Consider the following 19,243-nt stretch of genomic DNA (forward strand, 5'->3'; position numbering starts at 1 on the left):
AGTTCATCATTCTTTTGTCGGATCAACTGTATCTACTGTCCAGGAAAGGTGTTCTACTAGATTGTGTAGCATTGTTATGAGGATTGCAATTCATTGCATTTAATGACGAGAGCATTAGTGAGGTCAGGATGTAGAATAATCACTAGCGTTTCATACTGCCTTTCCCTCACAATCACAGTCTGTAATCACAGCTCACATCAGTACTATTCAGTGTTCTCACGTCTCACGCTTTGAGCGTGTGACACACGCACCTCAGCGAGTTCACACGCTTACACACCACACATGGTATTTCTCACTCTTGCCAATCCATCGGCTGTATATTATAATGTACTCTCGTTGAGCTATTCAGAATATAGATCGCTCTGTAGTTAGGCAGACCTAGTCAAAGAGGGTGGAGTTTCAGTGGAGTTTCAGACCCAAACTCACTCCCACCATACTTCAAAACTTGAGAGCGCTGGTACTGTCAGTTAGTTAGTACTGTCAGTTACGCAAATGATGCAAAATGACACAGCGAGAATGGCTCATTACCGTTACTGAATGGGCAGACAGGCTCAAGGGATGACCTCACTGATCATTACGTGTCCATTAGGCATCTGGGTCTTTTAAATATGTGTGTTTGGAAGTGTGCTTAACTCTTTGTGGAGGCCAAGTGTGCCCAGGATGATAGAGATGATGACGTGTGGATATTGTGCTGCTACACATAAGAATAACTGCTTTATCAAACCAACTATTCATGTTTTATATCCTTCTAGGAACATCTGGTCTCCACAAAGAGTTACACACTTAAATACACACACTCCCACACACAAAATTAAAAGACCCAGATGCCTAATGGACACATAATGATCAGTGAGGTCATCCCTTAGGCTGCTTGTACCCCACTGCCCCATTCAGTAAGCAGTAATGAGCTGTACTCGTAACATAACTGTTATTACTGTGATATGAGCTGTGATTACACACTGTGATTGTGAAGGAATGATTTACAAACCATTTGTCTTCATAAAACGAACAACACTTGGCTCTCTCCATCCCTCTTGTTCTGGCTGGAATGGTGGAGACAGCTTGTGTCTTACTCGCCTCATTTCTACTCCCCATCACACAATACTAGCAGTGCTGAGAGGGGGAAGCTAATGCTAATGCTATTTATTACTGAGGAAAACAGTGTGTTTACTGGCTCGTAACAATCCCATAACTGCAGAAAATCTGATTTTGTTAGTAATCTGGTTTATAAGTTGATATGCACTTGGATAATCAGATAATGGCAAAACTCTGGGTTTGCATAAATCAGGCTATAATCAGATATAACTGTACTTTGCAAACAGCCAATAATCTCACAGAAGCATGTGACGCATTCCTCAAACTTCCAAAGCTGCCCTTCTAACAGCTTTCTCAATATTTCTGCAAGACAGATGTATTTATTTTAGTGCTGTTAATGTTAAGTGGCAGTCGTATTATTTTGTTGTTAAACTGAAAGCAGAAGCATTTCTGAGTGGAGAAGAGACAAAATATTGTATTTAATGGTACCAGTGTGCTGGAACTACCATCCCTACTGGAACAACCATCCCTACCAAGCCTAATATATACAACTCGGGTGTTGGGTCGCTTTTTTCGCGGGAGTTCTTCTGGCCACGTCAGGCATCTCTATGTAGTTGCGCCACACGTACAGCCTCTAAAAGAGGATCTGGCTCAGTTTTACGAAATGCAAGCGGCTGGTGGAGCATTGGAGACTTCTGAAGAGGAAACTCAGTTTCATTAGCTCATTCACTCATAGTAAAACCAAAGTGTGTAATTAAAGTGAAGTTCTCTGACTGAACATAACCTGAAATCGGAATTATCCCCTCTGAAAAGAGACCGCATCACAACCACCCAGTTTAAAATCATTCTTCCGCATGCTCGGTGTAATTACCCATTATCACCAGAGAGGGCCCTAAATCCCAAAATTTAAGAACATTAGCTTTAACATCTTGAAACTTGAGACATAATTTTTGTTTAACACAGATTACTAATTTAACCAAATTTGTCCCTAACTTACTCCCATAATTCACTTTTAACAGAGCTTAATGATGCATTAGCAGTTTTATGTAACAATGTAAACACGTTGGATTTAGCTGAAGTCTAAATAACTCATAACTAACTCTCACTGTCTTACACCATCTCCCTCTTTTTTTTCTCTCTCTCTCTTACACACACACACACACACACACACATAAATACAATGTTGCTGCTTCAGTGAAGGATAAGTTCCCTATGTTTCCTCTTCTACCTGCCTAATTGACCCATTTATCTGTTATTTATCTTTCTGCATTAAGGCTTCTGTGCCAACGTGTACTGTCCTTATTGAATATAAACAAGAATTAAAAGTCACACCCTTTTATTTCAGAAAAAAATGGTAAATTAAACGAAAGGGGAAAACAACATAAATACCCCAGCAAGTAATGGGTTTGTAGGCCTATCTTTTAGGCTATGTCTCAAACATTTTTTGAGACGTTTATTTTGTGAGTCAAAAACCCTTTTAAGTCACCCTATATAAAAAATTAATGGAGCTGTAAAAAACTAGAGAAGTTTTGAAAAAACTTTCAGCAAGAGCACATAGACAACACAAATAGCGTACTTTTATATTTCGTTTATTGAACAAAATATCTTACAATGTCTTGGATATACATATATACAAATATTAACTTGGATAGTACCAGGGCGAAACTTCACGTCTTGATGCCAGAGCACTCGGAAAACACTGTACCCTCCACCCCTCTTTCTGGGTGCTGCTTGGAGAGATCGAGTACATCACCAGTTTCCAAAATCAGATACAAATCGGAATATAGAAAGCACAAAAATAAGAATCTCACATGAAAAAAAAACAGTCTCCGACTCTCAACACGGAAAGCTTCTTCATCGTTTTAAAAAAAAACTTTACAATTAGATTTTTGCAGTTAAAGCAGGTATGAAATATACCTGAATTGACCTCCATCAAAAAGGTATTAAGAGTAATGCAATGCCGTTCTGCTTTGAAAAAAAGGAGTGTGTTAAATTCACTTGATACAAATGTATAAATCATTTCCATATGAATAAAATTTAAATATATAAAGCTTAGTCATTTTTGGCAAAAACTCTATTGGCAAATAAAGTGCACTGAGTTTCCATAAGCCATTTTATTAGGTACAACAACCACCTGAGTGTAGTTCATCTGTTACTACGCTGTTTCCTGGGTCCCCTCTACATCGTCTATGGCTAAGTATCAGACTAACCTTCCATTAGTGTCCACAAATTTCAAAAAACACTGTAACAATATATTTTGTAAGTGAACACATTATTACAAATATAGAGTAATATTAACCTTCACGTTAAATAACTTTTTGTACATTTTATACAGCTTTCTTTGATGTGGGGGGTGGGGATTTTTGCCATGTCCACAGTGCTGCCTGGTGAAGTTAAATATTCTCGGTTCCTGGTTACATAACAAAAAAAGTTTTCAAATAATTTCAAAAAATATTTCAATTATTAATTTAGCTGTTTCATAAAGATATCAAACTATTAAACCATGTCCAACAATTCACTGCTCTCCATCCTGTCATCCTGTGAAAACTCTGTGACATCACAACCTTCACACCGTTTCATTTTCAAGGAACTGAAGACACTTGCTGCTTAATTCAGCAATTAACAATATTAATTTTACATAATAGTCTTCACACTGTCTCTATAGTTTGCTGAGGTAAAGCATACTATAGCCCTCTCCGGCCGGGATTAGTTTTTCAGGGGGTCCTGGGGTAATTTTAGTCCTGTCCAGATCCACAACTCTGAGTTTTGTCACCTTGCATTTAATAAAATAGCTATTTATCCACTGCCACACACCGTATTTACACTTTGGACGCGTTTCCACGGAGATCCGCGTAAAAACAACAGGCAGTGCAAATGGAGGAGCTACTGAACACAATGTCATGTGACCGAAAAAGCCAAAAAACTTTTTGCAATTTTTCAATTGCAGTCCGGATGCAGGAGTTTTATCACTGAGTAGAAGTGTGAAATATTTTTCACAGACATCCCCCTGAGAAACTAATCCTAATACTAATAAATATGAATAATACTAATAAAATTATTTTAGAAAATCAAAATGTACCTTTTTTACCTATTTAAAATGTTAGCAACTCTAGGTCAACCACCTTTTCAATTAATGCCAATATTTGCTGTCATTTTCCCCCTGTTGTGCACCTCGTCATTACGGGGTGGACAAATGTGTGCCAGTGAAAATAAAAAAGTGATTATGCCGGGAAAATAATTCCTGTGTAGAAGTCTTATAAATATAATAAAAAAAAATTAAAAGAAGAACAAATCTTAAGTAATTTCTTTTTTGTTTTAAGGGATAAAAGACACAATATTTTGATAACGAACCTTATGAGTATAAAATGATCACTGCTGAACGGAAATCACAGCTCAGCAATGACCCCAACAGAAGTCAAGAGTTTTGAGTTGTGTTAGTTTGAGTTGGGCTGGTTTGAGTGTATTAGATACAGCAGTGCTGCTGATGATGCACAGCTGGGTTGAATACAGTGCACTAACCAAAACATCTAGTCACACAAAGTGCACCAACAAAGTTGATGTGTCTAATAATGTGGCAGATCATCACAGTTTTATTCATATGGAAAATGATTTGTCTCAAGCAAACTCGAAACATCCCTTATTTTCAGTGAATACGCGAGATGGGGGAAGGTGGAATGGCGCACGCCTTTGGACGCAGAATCAAAATCCAAGGCGGTGACTCTGGCTGTGGTGGCTTGGCCGACTGCTCTCCTCTCCATCAGCAGGGCTCTCAGATAACATCGTCTCTGTCTTCTCCCCCAGAAGCCAATACGTTCTCATTTTGCCTTTGCCCTGAAAGATGGGAAGGCACAGATCAATACGGCGCATCGACAAGCACTCAGCATGCTCTGCGGTGCAAGTAATCAAGAGCCTGCTCCAGAACAGCAGCACGGGACCCAGGCTCCTAAAATAATCAACCACACTCCACACACTCCTTGCCCTTTTATAGCAACTGGGACCAGTAACCCCGTCACTGGGTTTTAACCCTTTAACATTCACTTACATCCAGCAGGAGCAGATATTTTATTACTCGCTCCTGGAACTTAATATTGACTCAATCAATCGAAGCACTGCTTTCAGTTCAGTTACTTAATAAAATGGGGATTAGAGCCCAACTGATATATAAGGTGGCTGATATCAATATACAGTATATAAAATAACTATATACAGCTCTGGAAAAAAAATAAGAGACCACTTCAGTTTCTCTGATTTTGTTAATTACAGGTATATGTAAAATATTTGAGTAAAATGAATATTGTTGTTTTATTCTATTAACTACAGACAACTCAAATAATGCAAAGAATACAAGTTCATATTCATAAAGTTTTAAGAGTTCAGAAATCAATATTGGTGGAATAACCCTGGTTTTTAATCACAGATTTATGCATCTTGGTGTGTTCTCCTCCGCCAGTCTTACACACTGATTTTGGATAACTTTATGCCACTCCTGGAGCAAAAATGCAAGCAGTACAGCTTGGTTTGATGGCTTGTGATCATCCATCTTCCTCTTGATTATATTCCAGAGGTTTTCAATTTGGTAAAATCATTTTAAGTGGTCTCTTATTTTTTTCCAGAGCTGTATTTTTTACATATACAGTAATTATATACATTATATGCTCTTTGATTGATGAATTTAAATTAATTACATTAATCACTTTCACTAAGAAATTATTTTAAACTGAATAATACTAATGATTAAATTAAACTTTTAGCATGAAAGCTCTGATGTATCCCACAGATAAAGCACAGCTATGGTTTTAATAAGGCTAGTTCTGTATTAGAAAACCTCTCACTGGTGTACTACTGGAGTCTGATGGAGTAATTTTGTGACAGTGGAAATTAACATTAGCAGATTGTAATTTATACATCCTTAAAAATGGTGCTAAACCTTTAATTTCATCTCAGAATGCCCGTGCTGTTAGACTGATAAACACTATGATTGGCTTAACTGGGAAAATAGAGATTAGCTGTGCTTTTTTCCCCATGGGAGTGCAATGTACACGCTGACTCTGCCTCTGCTGCAGGACGCCTGTAATTTGAGAAGCACATTGAGTACTGCTGACAGCAGAGGAGATACTCTGCCTTCAAACACAGGGCTAGCCTGCTGTTCTCTGCTGCTGAAAAGGTACAGATAGCTTCAAATATCTGGAGATAAAGGACATCAATTAAAAGCTTTTTTTTCTTTTGACTCAAACAAACATGTTATTTTAAGCCCACACTAAAGGGCTTATACAAGGTATCTGCAGGCAAGGAAATTCAATTTTAGACATTTAGACAACTCATTAACCAAATATTTTTTTAAAGAAATGAAATTGCAAAAAGCACTCCACCAGTATTAAATATGCAGACTTTACAGTAAGCTTGTAATTCCTGTTTTTCAAACAAACATAATTTACCTAAACAAAAAGCATTGAAAAAGTGTCATCCAAAAAGTGTTATTTAAATTTACATTTTCCCATGTCTACAGTATTGCCTTATTTAGTCATTAAGTTAGTAAGTAGTAAAGTAAATTTACAGTCTGTGGCAGTTTTAAGACCTTTGGGAGTGAATTATTGAATAAATATATTTTAATACAATTAAATATAACATAAAGCCTTATTTTTGTTAAATGAATTAAATTCATTGTAAGGATCCGTGGCTCTCTGTCATAAATAAATTTTCTTCATAAAAAAACATTACATTTACAGTGCATGTACTCCTTTTGTGGAAACTAAAAAAAAGCTCATTCTAACAATACTGTACCTATGATGTTACAAATATTAGTCTCGTTTAGTCTCATTTAAACCATAAAGTGGAGTGAAAAATTACAGTTTTTCGAACAGTGGGCTGGGACAGTGCCATACAAATAGGTTTAAATGGGTTTTGGGGAATGGGATGGGGGTCAGTATATACTGAGAGTAATAATGAGCAGAATTGGGTAAGATTATAGGAAAATTCAAATGAAAACTGGTGAATTAGATGCTTTAGCCTTGTAAGCCTATAAGCTCGTTATGGAGAGTTTTTGGTCCTAGTCTTGCTCCTGTTTGGAGCTCTGGGTCTGAGTTGGTTTTGTATATGAGAAAAATGGTTGGGGTTTTCAAACCTGGGCTTAAGCATCCAGTAAATTGGGATGAAACATATTGAGTCTGGATCTGTTTCAGTTCCAGTCAGCATGATTTAATTTCTAAATCATAAAATGAGCTGAGAAATGTTTTTTTTTTGTTTTTGGAACACAAAACTGAAATACATCAAGTGAGAAAAATAACAAATTCCAAGAAAAATGAGGGTAACTGCCACTTTTAAGATTGCTTACTATTGCTATTCAGATACCTGTATCTGTCTTATTTAGCACAAAATCAATTCCTCTTTCAGGAAGAGCCACTTTACCTTCATTTCTACATCCCCCCGCAGCTGGAGGTCGAAGTAGCCAAACTCGTCGAGTACCTCTTTGGTGGCCGAGGACATGTGTATCCGTAGAGCTGCAGAGGACACACGTCAATATGAGTCATATGGCCAATCAGAATAAGTGCACATGTGACCAAGTGCCCCATGTGGATATAATGCACACAGGGCAGATCAGGAGCAATATGTTGCTGTCTGAACAGCCTGCGCTCATTAATTATTACACCATATTACTGCTGTTCTACAGAAAAACCCACACCTAAAAAACAGTACATTTACAGTAGAAGACGGAAACTTATTATTTTAAGAAAATCTTTAATGTAACTATTAAAAAAAAATGTTTTTCAGTGCATTGTATATCAAATTTGATATACAATATTTACGGTAGAAGTAGAAACGTCCTTAAGGTTAATTATTTATTAATATTACAGTAAAAGGGTAACACTTAGATCATTGGTATATTAAAAGTAACCTTACACCTAACCCTAACACTATACTCCAACCTTAATCTTTAAGATTTAGGTTTAGGGTTAAATTTAAGTTGTAAGCTAATAAGGTGGGATTAGTGTTCAGTTTTAAGATTGAACAATTGTAATAGTAAAGGTTACTATTAGGGTTAGGTGTAGTGTTAGATTCCACTGAAAATCATTTACATTCAGCAGAGACTTCAAATGGTTTTAATAAACATTGAATTAAAAAATAGTTGAATGTTAGTTGGGCATCTATGAGGCATCTATAATGTACCATCCAACTAAAGTGACAACAAAAAAGTATTTATGTTGGTCCTTTCCTTTTAAAATGTATTTGTAAATATATATAAAATGTATGTAAAATATATATGTAAAATGTGTGTAATGGAAAAAAATTACAGCATTAAAGAAAAACACACAAAGCTCAGCTACAGAATTTTGACACCACACTCAGACTATACTATATATATATATATTGTAGTATATAGGCTCCCCATATGAACCTGGTCCAAGCAGAGTCTCTGCTAGAATTAATGCATTAACGCTGAGGCTTACTTATAGCACACTATAAATCACATAGGATGGCTGGTGAGTGAGACCTCCATTAATTATTAATGGTTATTAAGTACATAGAAGCCCCCATACAGGAAGTGAGGCAAGTAAGTCAATACCAACAACTGGCTCCACGGACAGCAGGCTGCTGTATTTGGGTGTGGATCCATGTGCTGTTTCTGCTAAGTGCTCCTCAAAACACAGACTAACCACATCATCACGGATTACACAGCTGAGGTGAAGGGTGAGGGATGACAGGATATGACAGACAAAGGACAAGATACACAGCTTCCTTCAGAATCACAAGTGTGGATTACAGCTAATCAGACGTGACGTGTTTGATGTTTAATCTTTTGATCACTTTTGTGCAAGAGCTACAGGGTTAATGTAAGGTTTTGGGGATTAATATTAAAAACAAGTGCATTTTATGTTGTTTTATGACATGATGAGCCTGTTTATATACATGAGCATGGCTTTAACATACAGTTCATATTTGGACAATATCTGTATATGCTTTTGGAAAGATTCTGATTAAATCTGATTTTACTTTCTTATATAGTTTATATATAAATACAGCTCTGGAAAAAAATAAGAGACCACTTAAAAATGATGAATTTCTTTGATTTTACCAAATTGAAAACCTCTGGAATACAATCGAGAGGAAGATGGATGATCACAAGCCATCAAACAAAGCTGAACTGCTTAAATGTTTGGACAAGGAGTAGCACAAAGTTATCCAAAAGCAGCGTGTAAGACTGGTGGAGGAGAACATGCCATAATGCATGAAAGCTGTGATTAAAAAACAGTGTTATTCCACCAAATATTGATTTCTGAACTTTTAAAACTTTAAGAATATGAATTTGTTTTATTTACATTATTTGAGGTCTGAAAGCTCTGCATCTTTTTTGTCATTTCAGCCATTTCTGCAAATACATGCTTAAAATGACAATATTTATAATGTGGAATTAGGGAGAAATGTTGTCTGTAGTTTATAGAAAAAACAACAATGTTCATTTTACTCAAATATATACCTATAAATATCGAAATCAGAGAAACTGAAGTGGTCTTTTATTTGTTTCCAGAGCTGTGTAGTTGTTGATGGTTTATATTTAACCTTTTAAAACAGTTGACGATTTCTCGTGTTTTAAGGAATTTTATGATCCATTGTTCCACTACATTCTACAATGTAGTGGAACAATGGATAATTTTTTAAATACCCAAAATGGCTCTATCAGAAGGATTATTTAAAACCCACAGGAACAGATTCTGTAATAGTAAACACATACATAGGGAGAAAGAGAGAGTAAGCTAAATAGAGAAAATGACAGAGAAGGTAAAAAAAATGTATTCATAAGAGTACAATAATTTAAAAAATTGTTTACTGGAAAATAGAGCTGTAAAATATATCTAATATATATATTTAATCATCTGTTTTTCTCTCTTTCTCTCTCTCTCTTACCCAGTGTGTGTGCGTGTGAGCATGTTTATATACTGGTAGATGAACTTCCACAGATGGTAGTATTACAGAGTCTATTCCCCAGGGGTTTAAACAGACCAGTCAAATTGTGTGCTAGAAAATAACTGGACCTACAAGACATCACCAACAGCTATTTAAATATCATTAAGACAGAAAACATACAGATTACCTAATATCACATTTATATATACCCTAACAAAGCTGGTTAGATATTACTGTGTTTGCCTGCTTGCTCCCATAGAGATATTCAGACATCCTGTAGAATAATCAGAAAGTCGTTTCTGTCACCCACCTTCCCCGGTGGACTCCATTCTTGACGCTGTGTTGACAGTGTCTCCAAATAGACAGTACCTGGGCATCTTCAGGCCCACCACACCTGCACAGACAGGCCCTGTACAGCACACACACACACACACACATAAACACACACAAACACACACAGCAACAGAGAGAAGGAGGGGATTAATTAACTCCTGCTGAAAGACATCATCCAGAACAGCAGCAGCTCTCTGATCAGAAGTCATATCTGCCAGTTTGAAGATGATGATCCCTGCAGTCTACCAGTCTTAAGCTCATTACTGCATCCACTACAGCTTGTGTATGCTTAAGCTGACAGAGATTGCATACACATCCTTTGTGGGAGCGCGCTGTGGGATTTGCTCAAGAGCAGGATTACTGCATGACTGTGTATATAAGGAGACAGAAACAGGAAATACTAATGCCTCTAACGTCAAACCCAGAACGCGGGGGGTGGTGGAGCAGGCTGAAAAAAGTAAGACAAGGCAAACATCACTGCAGTTTTGCCTTAATCTGTCAATTAAAAAGTAATAAACAGCAATCGTGACTTAACATATATGTAATGTGATGTTTCATTTGAGCTTACGGGAAGATTTGTATGGTTTTTTTTTAAGGTCTCAGATCTTAATTAGCTTATAAGGGTTTTTATTTACAGCAATCAATAGGAAAGGTCAGGTGATGCAAATTTCAAAGCTCCTCAAATCTCATCCCAATAATCAACAGCCAATCAACACTCTGAAAATGGCAGGATAATAAGACACTTCTATTTTTTTTTATTATTATATTTGTGAAGCAACTTCTGCACAAATATAAACCTTTTTTGGCCACAAGGATCACAAGTATATCTGATAAAAAGAGGGTGCAGAATTTAATTAAGAACACCAGAGGTTTCAAGTAATGAAGAACAAACACTCCATTACCTTACTTAAGTAGATATTTCATCTATCTATACTTTATTGGAGTATTTTTTATTAATTCTTACATTTTTTAGAAAGTTATCTGAACTTTCTACTTCTAACCTTTAAAAAATATTCTCATTATTCTTATTTAATTTCAGCTTGGTTTTATTCCGGCTTTTCATCGTTCAAAAAAAAAAAAAATCCTGTCCAGATAAATCTCTCCATCCAGATACAGTGAATGTGATTGTGGTTGGATGAGAAGTATAAACATATGCCATACTGACACCCTATTGGTTTATACGGGTTTTCCATCACACCTGCACACGTCACACTCCACACTCCAGCAAGAACATAGCAGACATATGTAGCCTAGTATGAAGATGATCTGTGCAGAGAACTCCAGACAAATGTCCCAAATTATTTCTTTAATATATTTACATTGTACTAAAATACATTTATTTTCAATAGGTATATATGCAGCTGAAACAGGGATTCTAGTGTATTTTTCAACATTATCATTTTAATATAACATTATAGTCATTATGGCTTTTAGAAAAATGTGTTTTGGGGAGGGGGGGGGTAGTGCACTAAAGGACCCTGTGACATGGCCTTAGCTTTTGATCTTAACCATTTCAGACCCTGCATATACAATGGACACATCATGTATTTTCTTTATTTTTTAATGTTTTGTTGCACATAACACTATTTGAGAGCTGTTGTCCATCAAAACAGACCATGAACCAGCCAATTAATAATGTTTATAAACCAATGAAACAGTAGCTTGGCCCCATCCACTGCGAAAACACTGGCCATTTGCCATTGAGGCAAAATAACAGCTAATTCTTATCAATTTAATGTGATTTAGAACACTTTTTAATCATGTTTTTTCCTGTTTAGGGTTTATATGGTTTATAAAATAAAAGGTTAAAATAAAATATAAAATACTACACACAGGCTTCCAATGCAATTAAAATAAGCATAAAACACATAACACATAAAAAATTGATTAGTTATTTTAGTTCATTGGATTTATTTGCTATATATATATATATATATATATATATAATAGTAGAATATTATACTCTTTTCCATGCATTACAGACAGAAAACAGCATTCTTACATTTTTTTCTTCATCACTGGAGATAATTCAGGTCTGAAATGGTTAATGGCATTTTTTTTCTTTTACATTACTTTTACATTTATACTTTAAGTCGTTTTGAAACCAGTATTTTACTTTACACTTTGCTTTACATTTTTACATGAGTGAAAAGCTTGAGTTGATTCTTCAACTAATACAGACTGTTCTTTTTGCAGAAAAAAATACATAGCACCACCACAGCAGCCACATTTCATACCATAACAACCACCTAGCAACACCAGATCAGACACCTGAGATGAAATACAGTATCAACTACTTAGAAACACCACAGCATCCACTGTAGCTGTACAACCATTCTGGGTTTCATTTAGTTCTGTTCCTACCTGTTTTTATAATCATAATCTACATTTATACAGTTTTACATGTAGTACAGTTTTATATATGTTTTCATGCTTTCACAATGCTTTATACAGATTCACACACACACACACAAAAATCCCTACAATCTATAGATAAACCATACCTGTGTGGATTCCTATGCGTAGCCGCAGCTGGTCGTTGGGTCTGTGTCTGATTTTAAAGGTTTTGACCTGTTCCAGTAAAGCTAATGACATCCCAGCAATCTCGCGTGCGTGGAGCTTTCCATTACGCACAGGCAGACCCGACACTACCATATACGCATCGCCGATGGTCTCCACCTAAAGTGAAAGAGACACAAGATTCATCTGCACTGATTACATAATGCTTTACATCTGGACCTGAATCTATACGCAAAGACAGGCTCAACTTTCATAAGTCATCTTACCTGTTTAAGTAATGAGAAAAATGCCATATAGGTTAAACGTTACTATTAGAATGTCTTTTATGCTTTGTTTGCATTGTTTTATAGAGTATTAGAAGGTAACAAGGTTTGAAAGGTTTAAATGAAAATATTATTATCCTTCATTTGGACCTCTTACCTTATATACATCAAAATTATCGATGATGGCATCGAAACATGTGTATAGGTCATTCAGCAATGTTACAACCTGGACAGAAAGAGAGAGAATGTATGATTTAGTCATGCACACATTATATACATTTACTATACATGTAAACAAATGTATTGGGACACCTCATTCACTTTTTTGTCTGAGATCAAGTGTATTAAAAATGTTTTCTCCTGCTTTTCAAAAATTATTTATTAGATTATTTTTTACCTTTTTGTCTGCAGTGCTGAGGGTGAAAGTGAAGGACAGCTAAGAATATTTTAAGAATATTTAATTGTTTCTACTTTTACAGAAGTAACTGTCACAACTGCCCAAAGAAGGTTTTCTACCAGATTTTGGACCATTGCTCCAAAATGAGGATTTGATTTAAGCAATTAAATGTGGTCAGAATGCTGAATGAACTCCCCAACTCATTCCAAAAAGCACAGTTCTTTCTGCTGCTCCACAGCTCAATGCTGAGGATTTATACCCCTCTAGTCCATGTCTGATATTAGGGATTGTACCAAATAGGTTAATGTTAATTTGCTTCAGACAGACATATTCTACTGGCAGTACTTTTCCACAATGGATAGACAAGCTACGTGTGCATTTGCACATCTGTGTCAGCAGCAATGCATGCAACTTATTAGAACTGCCAACTAAAAACATATATCTTCAAAATGTGAACTTTACAGGAGTAGGAAATAACCTTCAACATAAAATAATAAAACACAATTTTGGAGCATTTTTATTATATAACTAGGGATACAAAAATATGAGTAATTGTATTTTTGTACTTGCTGACACTAATACCTACTGAGATTTAAGCAGTCAGGAGCATTATGCAATAGTGTGTTTGTTAGTGTCAAGAAGTGCAATGTAAGAGTTCATTTTTTAATTGGCTTTAGTGACACTATATAAACAAAAAAGTATTCATTTTTCCAAACAAGCATATTTTTAAGAAATGATAAAGTTCTGCTCTCTTTCTCTTGCTCACACCATCTCTTGTGCTATGAATTGGAAAAGAATATATACAGCTCGGGAAAAAGTTCAGAAATCAATATTTGGTGGAATAACCCTGGTTTTTAATCACAGTTTTCATGTATCTTGGCATGTTCTCCTCCACCAGTCTTACACACTGCTTTTGGATAACTTTATGCCACTCCTGGTGCAAAAATTTAAGCAGTTCAGCTTGGTTTGATGGCTTGTGATCATCCATCTTCCTCTTGATTATATTCCAGAGGTTTATAATTCGGTAAAATCAAAGAAACTCATCATTTTAAGTGGTCTCTTATTTTCTTTTCCAGAGCTGTATAGTTCCGACTTGACTGGGCACACTGTATTGGATACTGGCATTGGAGCCTTGTTTTCAATGACAAGTAAATAAGAATGGCATCAAGCAAACCCCAATACCAGTATTGGTATTCACGCATCTCTACTAATCTTATTGTAAAGAACAATTGCCAGATCAAAATCTGTATTTTATTTATTTGTATTTTTGTATAATTATCAATAAATAATAATGTGGTGTTGTAAATCTTTCAAAACATTAATAAAACAAATGTTTAATAACAGATTTGAGCTCTTTAAAAAGTCAGAACAAAATTTGCCCAAATAGCACTTGATTAACATTCTGCATCTAATAATTCTGCATCTAATTAATGGTAAAAATACATCATTAGCCACAGCTAAATGAGATTTATTTGGCCTCAGAGTTTTCTGCTTTTTGTCTGCAATGCTGAGGGTAAAAAGGAAGGCCACCTCCGTTACAGCTGAGAGTCTCTTTTTAATTGGCTGCTAGTTAAGGTATGTACTTTGGTCAGAACATTCTTTTGTGAATTTCTCTGCTGGAATATCCAGCCATTACCTCTCAGCTCTCCCTAGAGCGCTGTCACCTTTTCAGGAAGTGAGCAGTGCTTGTCTGAAAGTGTTTCTGCGAAGTCTGAGAGTGTGAAAAACTCTTCACAAAGAGAATGTAAAATACTCCATTGTGTCTGCAGCTCTGGCATTTTGCATGAAGGTTCGGGGAGAAGTGCTTGCTTTCATGTGATGTGTTTCTGCATGAACTCCCAATGCTTCTCTCAAATTAAAATATTTTCTGCTCACCCCCACACCCCCCCACCACCAGCCACCCTGTGTTGGATGCACGCCCAGACTGAGAGTACTGTGAAATACATTTGCATGAATAAAGCAGGAGACAATACAATTCAATGAGAGCACTCCCCGTAAGGGCGTCACGCTAACACTTAATCACACTGATGCAGACGGACAAATCTGCTCAAATTCACACAAAGACACGTCAGAAAAATGAGCTCTCTGTTCTTCGGTTGTTTTTACCCTTTTATCAATTGCTGATGTAAAGTGAAAGTGCATACTTAAATACAGCTCTGTTAAAAAAATAAGAGACCACTTAAAAATGAAGAGTTTCTTTGATTTTACCCAATTGAAAACCTGTGGAATATAATCAAGAGGAAGATGGATGATCATAAGCCATCAAACCAAGCTGAACTGCTTGATTTTTTGCACCAGGAGTGGCATAAAGGTATCCAAAAGCAGTGTGTAAGACTGGTGGAGGAGAACATGCCAAGATGCATGAAAACTGATATTAAAAACCAGGATTATCCCACCAAATACTGATTTTATGAACTTGTTTGATGTCTAAAAGCTCTGTATCTTTTTTGGTTATTTCAGCCATTTCTCTATTTCTCATTTTCTGCAAATAAATGCTCTAAATGACAATATTTCTATTTGGAATTTGGGATAAATGTTGTCTGTAGTTTATAGAATAAAACAACAATGTTCATTTTACTCAAACATATACTTTTTTCAGAGCTGTATGAATATAATATAAGAGAGAAAGAAAGAGTGTTAAAATTGCAAAATTTTTATATTTATTAAATCCCTTTTAATACACAATACACAACAAAAACGGCTAGTGAAAATAAACAGGATATTAATCTATAAGTAAACTAACATGCCATATGTCATGTGACAGGAACTAGTTATAATGTCCTATGACTTCTGCCATGTCCCATGGAAGCCACAGAAACCTGCATTCACCTGCAGAATATGTGTGAGGCCTCCTGCATTAAATGTGTATATGTCATTCTTGTCATCAGAGTCACTCTGTCACCTCTGTAGGCACGGACAATTCTAGCCAGATACCACCAGTAACAATCATTACACCACCCACTGCTCTGTCCACTGTGGTTGGTACTGCCTTCTATGATGTTTTCCTGGTATACACGTGACACTGACCACATGGTACTGTTCCCTACTATTATCATCACCAATAGCTGAGTAGATATAAATATAGAGAATTCTGGTTTAATCTACTCATAACAATTTATCACAGATGATTTGAGATTTTTGCAATAAAAGGCAAATGAATTATCACAATCATTCCCTTTTAAATTATAACAGTTATTAAAAGCAGATGACCATTACAGTGGATTAAATACAATTATTTATTGAACAGTGGAGTAGTTTACTCTATTGTGTTTTGTGTAAACACTCTCCGCTAGTGGTAAAAGTCTCTCTAATGCACTGCCTCAAGTGACTGTTTTAATATCACCATAAACAAAGATTTACTCCTGAGGCTGCATTAAGTTTTGCACCTGCGTTGAGTTACACCACAACCCTTTAGCAGGTGCCATTAAGCTGAGTGAAAGCTTAACAGAAGTAAATGCTACCAACTAAATGACTGCAGGTCTGGCAACACACATGAAAGCAACATGGCCGCGGTATTTAAGGAGCCGTGCCTTAAGCCAATCCATCATCCCCTAGCCTGTGTTTACAGTCTATCCTGATTCATTAGATGCGGCGTGAGATTTGTGAAGGGTCTTTACACGTTCAAACAAAGCCAATTCTCCCCCCTACGCACTTGATGGAATTCCTGGCAGGAGATAGAACCCACAGCGCATTGACTACCTCAGCTCGGCCGTAAGTGTCAGGTGAGAATCCAAGACCATATTGGGGAATTGCAGTTCAGGCCTGTTTCCTCAAAAGGTGATCAAGTGTTGAGAAGACAAACGCACAAAGAGGCAAAGCCAAGGATCGAGTAAGAACACATTCATAATTTTTAAGGATTCAAAGAAAATGGGGAAAAACAACATATTTCTCCATATTTCTATGTTTTATATCAGTATTGGGCCGAGTTCATACCTCCTCCATATGTGCCAGACTTAGTTTATTACAGTGCAAAGTGCTCTTTCCCCAAAGTTCACTTTACCAAAGCAAAGTTGGCAGCAATTTCTCCCAATAGAAGTGATGCCTGTGAAAGATGCAAACAGTCCCCAGCCAATCTATTCATACGTTCTGGACACGCCCTCAGCTCACTCATTTTTGGCATAACATTTTTTAAACATACTTAAGGAAGCCTTTAATGCACACTTAATCCCAACCCTTTAACAGCCCTGTTCAGCACTGCCCCAGATCTGCAGCTCTCCACTACATCACAACATGTCATCGCCTTTACCACTTTACCACTTTACCACTGGCCAGATGTATGATTCTTCTTAGATGGAAGCGCATCTCCCCGCATCTACACATGCTACCCATTTATTTTATTTTTCTTCCTCTTCTTGTTATTATTAGTTACTTTTATTATAGTATTTTATTATTATTTTCTTTTTACTTTTTTTCTACTACTTGCTTTTCACTAGTCATATTTATTTCTAGAAGCTTCCAGAGGGAGTGGGAGGGTTCCTGGAGAGGGTTTGATATTGGGATAAATACCCCATTCATTTGAAACTGTTGTGTTGTCAGTGGATAAATGTTCCACTGATACAAAGGTACAACGTAAGTTCCTGTGATTCTAAGAACACAATAAAAAGATTTGGAGTATATTAATATCAAGCAACACTTCTTATAATAAATAGCACAGTTTTTAATTCAATGACTGCTCTGAAAATAATTAGAGACCAAATAAAAATGATTTGGTTTGATTTTACCAAATTGAAAACCTCTGGAATATAATCAAGAGAAAGATGGATGATCACAAGCCATCAAACCGAACTGAACTGCTTGATTTTTTTGCACCAGTAGTGGCATAAAGTTATCCAAAAGCAGTGTGTAAGACTGAAGTTGGAGGAGAACATGTCAAGATGGATGAAAACTGTGATTAAAAAATAGGGTTATTCCACCAAATACTGATTTCTAAAATCTTAAAACTTTATGAATATGAACTTGTTTTCTTTGCATTATTTGAGGTCTGAAAGCTCTGCATCTTTCTTGTTATTTCAGCCATTTCTCATTTTCTGTAAATAAATGCTCTAAATGACAATATTTTTATTTGGAATTTGGGAGAAATGTTGTCTGTAATTTATAGAATAAAACAACAATGTTCATTTTACTCAAACATATACCTTTAAATAGCAAAATTATAGAAACTGATTCAGAACTTTTTTATTCAATATTATTATTTTTTTCAATATTTATTTATTTTATTTAATATTTTTATTTAATATTTAATATATATTTTTTATTGGTGTTGTTGGAACAAATATGCTTCATTATAAATTTAAAACTATGTACAATTCAATGTCTGCACGCCTCAGTAATTGTTTAATAAATTCAGCTGAATTTATGTTGATTTATGTTTTGTTATAATGTTGCTGTTCGGTCAATTTGCACTTATTTAATTAGTTACTTATTTATGCAGTTAAAAACTATGAATAATTTAATAACTGCTCACTTCAGCAACTGTTTAATAAGGGCAGCTGCATTAATGTTGATTTTTGCTTTGCTGTTAGGACAAATCTGGGACAAAATCTCCATTTTTTTCCTTGTTTTTAAATTTGAAAACTATTATACAGAATTACTTAAATCTCATTACACTGATTTGTGCAAGATAGCTAAAAACAAATACACATATCGTCGCTGTCCAATGAAAAACACTTATCTCCAAAACAGCAACTTTTCAGGAGAGAGAAAAAACCTTATTAACTTTCAATGGAAGTCAATGTAAAAAGAGGTTACGTCAGGTCATTTTGAAGAGTTTGTATTGGTCCGTTCATCAAGGCAT

The 19,243-nt window shown here is 35.7% G+C and overlaps 1 protein-coding gene across 1 annotated transcript in view; it reads right to left on the reverse strand.

Annotated features, from left to right (window-relative positions):
* Nucleotides 1-2,608: 2,608 nt before the first annotated feature.
* npr2 (natriuretic peptide receptor 2) overlaps nucleotides 2,609-19,243 on the reverse strand; it is a 93,336-nt gene continuing 76,701 nt past the window's right edge. Inside the window, exons 18-22 of the mRNA XM_022667870.2 lie at nucleotides 13,210-13,278; nucleotides 12,774-12,948; nucleotides 10,247-10,345; nucleotides 7,441-7,532; nucleotides 2,609-4,866 (exon numbers count right to left, since the gene is read on the reverse strand). Of these exons, the coding sequence (XP_022523591.2) occupies nucleotides 4,735-4,866; nucleotides 7,441-7,532; nucleotides 10,247-10,345; nucleotides 12,774-12,948; nucleotides 13,210-13,278 (567 nt within the window). The 3' untranslated portion in view covers nucleotides 2,609-4,734. The remainder of the gene's footprint in view (nucleotides 4,867-7,440; nucleotides 7,533-10,246; nucleotides 10,346-12,773; nucleotides 12,949-13,209; nucleotides 13,279-19,243) is intronic.

The sequence above is a fragment of the Astyanax mexicanus genome, chromosome 1, assembly GCF_023375975.1.
Source record: "Astyanax mexicanus isolate ESR-SI-001 chromosome 1, AstMex3_surface, whole genome shotgun sequence".
NCBI classification, from domain to species: Eukaryota; Metazoa; Chordata; class Actinopteri; order Characiformes; family Acestrorhamphidae; genus Astyanax; species Astyanax mexicanus.